This window comes from Lucilia sericata, unplaced genomic scaffold, assembly GCF_015586225.1.
Source record: "Lucilia sericata isolate MDLA Ls3-8-SP2 unplaced genomic scaffold, ASM1558622v1 Contig000505F_arrow, whole genome shotgun sequence".
In the NCBI taxonomy this organism is placed as follows: Eukaryota; Metazoa; Arthropoda; class Insecta; order Diptera; family Calliphoridae; genus Lucilia; species Lucilia sericata.
In genome coordinates, this window is record NW_023994519.1 from 200,001 (window position 1) to 205,759 (window position 5,759).

Here is a 5,759-nt window from a genome sequence, read left to right on the forward strand (position 1 = left end):
GAATTTGCTAATAATTTATTTTCTTTCCCCCCTCTAGGCTACCGGAGCTCTTAACTCAAACAATCCATTTTTATGAGATTTAAGAAGCCTTAAATTTAACAACGATCCTTTAATCAACTATGAAATGCTTAGACACAACTAAACATTTTGAATAGTACAGCAGAAAGCAACAACAACAACAAAACCAAAACTTGCTTCAATAAGTTTATAAAGGATCCATCTAAACAAACTGTGGTTTATTTTTAAAAATATAAAAATATTTTTCTAACATTAACAAAACAAAATACAGGCTGCATTAATTTTTTTTAATAAAAAAATCTCAAGCCTTATCTAAAAAATAATGAAAAACCGAAAAAAACTTAGTCCATTTTATGAACAATAGTTATAAATAATTATAAATATTCTTAAATATAGTAAAAACAACAAATCTTTCTTAATATATGAAAAAAAAAACAAATATTAACTAAATTAAATAACTTACAAAATATAAAAAAAAATCTAAAAAAAGAAACTTCACATTTTCCTTTAAAAACAAAATCAAAAACAAATACTAAACAAAAATTTATTATTATTATAATATACATCTATTTTTACTTTAAGATAAACGAAAAACAGAACAATTAATTAAATTGAAAACTTAACAAATTCTATAAAACAAAAATCAAAAAACAAACCAAACTAATAGTAAAACAAATTGATAATAATTAAACAAAAATATATGATTAATAAAACAAATGCTTTTAGAATAAAACAAAAATTATTACAATAATAACAAAATTATAAAGAAATTAACAACAAAATTAGTTATTAATTAAATCTTGATAAAAATTAAATGCTAAATCTAAATCAAAAGTCCATTTAAAACGAAAAACGAATATAAATTATAAATTGTTGAAATATATGTAAATTATACGTTTGCTCCCACTACATATTAAACAGAACGTATCTACAGTAAATATTTTTTAATTTTCGAATCATTTAAACAAATTTTTATTTATGCAAAAAAAAAACAGGGGTGGAAAATTGAAATTTTGAAATAGTACTAAGTTGTAACCAAAATAGACTGCACTATAAATTAGTCTATAGACTAGACTAACGACTAGACTATAGACTAGACTATAGACTAGGCTATAGACTAGACTATAGACTAGACTATAGACTAGACTATAGACTAGACTATAGACTAGACTATAGACTAGACTATAGACTAGACTATAGACTAGACTATAGACTAGACTATAGACTAGACTATAGACTAGACTATAGACTAGACTATAGACTAGACTATAGACTAGACTATAGACTAGACTATAGACTAGACTATAGACTAGACTATAGACTAGACTATAGACTAGACTATAGACTAGACTATAGACTAGACTATAGACTAGACTATAGACTAGACTATAGACTAGACTATAGACTAGACTATAGACTAGACTATAGACTAGACTATAGACTAGACTATAGACTAGACTATAGACTAGACTATAGACTAGACTATAAACTAGACTATAGACTACGCTAGAGAATGGATTATAAAATAACCTAGAGACTACACTGTAGACTAGATTACAGACTAGACTACAGACTGGTCAATTGACTCAAACGTTAATGTACTAAATTAAGTACCGACAAAAAAAGTACTAAAATACTAAAGTTTCCATGCCTGATACGAAAGTAAATTTTTGTAAAAACCATGTGATTAAATTTTTTTCTTTAAATCAAAAACATAAATTTAATTTTTTTGCAATTTTATAATTTGCTTAATTATTATCTCAAATTAATTTAAAGAAATGTGTATTCTTTAAAATAAGTATTGATTTAAAAACAAAGGAATTATTTAAATATTTGTACTTTTGCTAAAAAGTATTTTAAAAACAAACTCCCTTAAGAATTCTTTTACTTTCATTTTACTTTATGTAATTCAAAAAAGGATTTTGTTTAATATTTAATTTATTAATATAGTTTTTTATTATGTGTATATTATTATTATTATTTTTTTAAATTGTTTATAATTTAAAACTAATATTTTTTTTTTATTTTATCTTAAACAATTTTTTTAAGTTTATTTTTAATAAATATTTAAGAAATGTTTTATTAATCCTCTTTGAAGGTTGTTATAACAATTTATAATATATATATTTTATTTAAAGTAAACAACAAAAAAAAACTACTCGGTATTAGATTTTACAAACAAAGCAAAAAGTGTCTTAATTATTTTCTTCCAAAACAAGAACAAAGATTTTTTTATACATATATTTTAATTTTTTTTATTATAAATTAATTTTTTATTTTATATTTGATATTTAATTGTGTGATTATATTTCATTCATTTTTATTAATTATATTTTTATTTAACAAAATTCTACATAAATTCCATCATGTTCTTAAATAAATATTTTACCAAATTTTTTTAATAAAATCTTTTTATTTCATTTTTGAGTTAATTTCAATGCAATTAGTTTTAAAGCTTTATAATCTCTTTATAGCAATTATAACCAGAAAGTTCATTTATTGCAGCTATAAAAGCTGACACACCAAGTTTAAACAATAGTTGAAAAGCTTCAAAGTTATAAACTATTTAAAGTTATAACTTAAAAACGTTTGTGAATTTTTAACCTATAAGCTTTTTAACAATTAAAATTCAATCTGTTTAAAACTGATGTGACAGCTTTTAAGCTGCAATATGAAGCCCCATATTGATTTTGTTATTTCGTTTGTAATAACACGAAATATTGACCTGAGATCCATAAAAGTTTAAGTATATATTCTTGATCCTTATTAGATTCTAAACATTTTTAATTGAAGCAGTTTGTTGGGTATTGAAAATGGGCAATATCGCTCCATATAGTACATATAGCTCCCTTTAAACACCTATAATTGTCTTAAAAAACCAGTATAGAAAAATTCATCATAAACAATGTTATTGGAATCTAAATCTCTGTCAAAATTTATGAGGATCGGTCCATAATTGATCCTATCCCCTACATGAGGGCGACTTCAGAATATAACATTAACGCACATATATTGGTTCGTAAAGCAAAATTCAATATAAACTAGTTTGACCGGAACTGAAATCTTTTTATCAAATTTTGTGAGGGTCGGGGTATAATTGATCATACAGTTAAATTCGGCATGAACAAACTTTATGGAAACTAAAACATCTCTGTCAAATTTTATCAGGATCTGACCATATTAAATCCAAGGTCCAATTCAGAAAATAGCTAACGCTTAAAAGAGCATAGATGGCAATGAACTATTGTAGTTGAGTTTTGATAAAACAAAAAATTATATTAGAACCGGTACATAATTCACCACATTTACAGGAAATTAATTTACACTCCAATTGGAAAGCAGAATTTTATGATATTTCGATTCTGATATCTGGGGTCATCAACATACACGCGGGCTAAGAGTTGAGAATGAGTTTGTGTCTAGTGTATATGATACGTTCTTGTCAGGGTATGTTCAGGGTTTTACTCTGTTCTTATTAGTTTTACCACTGTGTGTTCTCTATGAGTAAGAAGATGATACTTTTTCATTTCCAAACTTTTTGTTTTTTTTTTTTGTTTTGTTTACCGTTATTCTAGGGAGGTTAATTATTAAAAAAGATTCAAAAAGTACCAGTTGAGTAACAAAAAAGTACAAAAAAGTTTATTGTTATAACATCTACATCAATGTCTGATTAAATATATGTTTCTAGATTTAATATTGCACTCAGGACACTGAATGTTTAATTTTCAATATTATAGAAAATTCAAAAAGTACTTTTTGAACGAAAAAGTACCAAGAAGTAGTTCCCTCTTATATATTCACATTTACTACGTGCTCTACACGATTAATTTCAAGTCTCTAGCTTCAATATTATAGAAAACTCAAAAAGTAGCACTTAAAATACCAAAAAGTTCCATAAAAATTATTAAATTGAAAAAATATATATTGAAGATTAGGATTACGAAGATATCTAGGGTCTTCAGCGAATTGATTTCAATAAACATATGAACAAACAGACAGACGTACGGACGTAGCTTAATCGACTGCGATTTTTATAAGGCTCCAGGATATACATACATTCCAAACGGAATTGCTGATGTATTCTGATTCGATTTAGTTGGATGGAGTAATTGATGGATTTGACGGAGAGATGTGCTGGACTGAGGATTGGCAAAACGGTGTATGGTGCGAGGTGTCACTGCCCTTTTCTTTATATTAACGGCTATTTTCCTTCATGGTTTAGTGTGTTAGAGTTTACTCTAAAACATGATCAACTTATCACAGTGGGTCTTTGTGGCCACTCGGACTACCAATAACGTCCCCTAGGTGCTGTTGCCGAATCAACGGAGCCATCTCAGTAGTGTGGTCTAGCGACTTATAAGGTTTTTCCTTTGTCGGGGTTAGATTGAGCTTGACACCTGTTCATCCTCAATGGGACTACTATGGCAAGAGATTATATAGCTCGAGTACTTCAGCAAAGTGCTTGTATATGTATATCGAAATTAGAAAATGTAAGAAATTGGCCTCGAAAAGAACTAAAATTATATTTTTGTGAATATCCCCGATTTTGACATTATTTTAACAGCTTCAAAATTTTTTCGAACATTACTTCGAAATTTCGAACTTAATTTTAAATATTCCAACATTGCCAGATTGCCAAATTGCAGACAATTCGGGCCACGAGAACTAGTTTTAATGGCTTTAAAAATTTTTCGAACTTAAGTTCGAATTTTTTAAAAATTTTATTTTTAGTTGTTATGACCCAGAGATTATTTTAAAAGCATAAACATTTTTCGAACTTAACTTCGAATTTTCGAATATAATTTCGAATATTCGAACATAATATTGTATTGTCATTAGCTGTACCCACAACCGCAAAATTTCAGCAAATTCGGGCTACCGGAATTGGTTTTAAAACAATTTTCCCCAATTAATTCGTCGTTCGTCTGCGTAAGAAATAGAAATAAACCTATCGCACAGTTCGTTACGTACGACGAATTTCGTCATACGCAATGATTGTGTACATTTTCATATACCCAAGTGTGTTCTATTTCTGACGACGAATATTCGTTCCGAAAAATTCGTCGTTCGTCCCAATTGTGCGTATACTAATACTAAGAGAGATTAAATTCAATTATTACACTTTAATTATGGCGGTTAAAAAGCTGAAAGTTTTTCCATATTGTAGCCTAAAAAATTACACTTTAATGCATAATATTGAAAAAGAATTATAAAAGACGTTCATACATACGTTCTTCATAAAAATTTCTAGTCACAACCAATTTTTATGGCATAAAAATAAAATAAATTCCAATCAATTATATACAAATATTTTGCGGCATGTAAATTACGTAAAAAATAGTTGACAGGATGTTATATTTAATTGTGCTTTTTATATTGTATATAATAAAATAAATAAATATATGAGATAGATAAGAAATGAAACCCATTAAATTTGTAATATTTACCCAATGACTTACAAAAACCATTAAGTAAACAAGCTTAGAAAAGATAGTAAAGGAAATTGAACTATTAGGAGCCAGTTTTTGTTGTTAAATCCTGTTAAAAGTTAAAATAATACTAATAGAAAAAAACTGTAAATAAGGTAGCAGCAGTGGGGATTATGTAAATTGTGTGGAACTGTCTTATGGGATTTGCTTACAGTTGAGGAAAGTTTACTTACTTAATGCAAACTTGTTCATTGTCAACTTATATAATTATTTAAGAGGAAAACTGCAGTAATTTTTTCAATACAAAATAGG

At 26.8% G+C, this 5,759-nt stretch overlaps 1 protein-coding gene across 5 annotated transcripts in view; it reads left to right on the plus strand.

Annotated features, from left to right (window-relative positions):
- LOC119605628 (uncharacterized protein DDB_G0283357) overlaps window positions 1-1,059 on the plus strand; it is a 142,842-nt gene extending 141,783 nt beyond the window's left edge. For all 5 annotated transcript variants that reach the window (XM_037958847.1, XM_037958844.1, XM_037958842.1 and 2 more), the window contains one exon: window positions 38-1,059. In XM_037958847.1, the coding sequence (XP_037814775.1) occupies window positions 38-76 (39 nt within the window). In that variant the 3' untranslated portion in view covers window positions 77-1,059. The remainder of the gene's footprint in view (window positions 1-37) is intronic.
- Window positions 1,060-5,759: the final 4,700 nt, after the last annotated feature.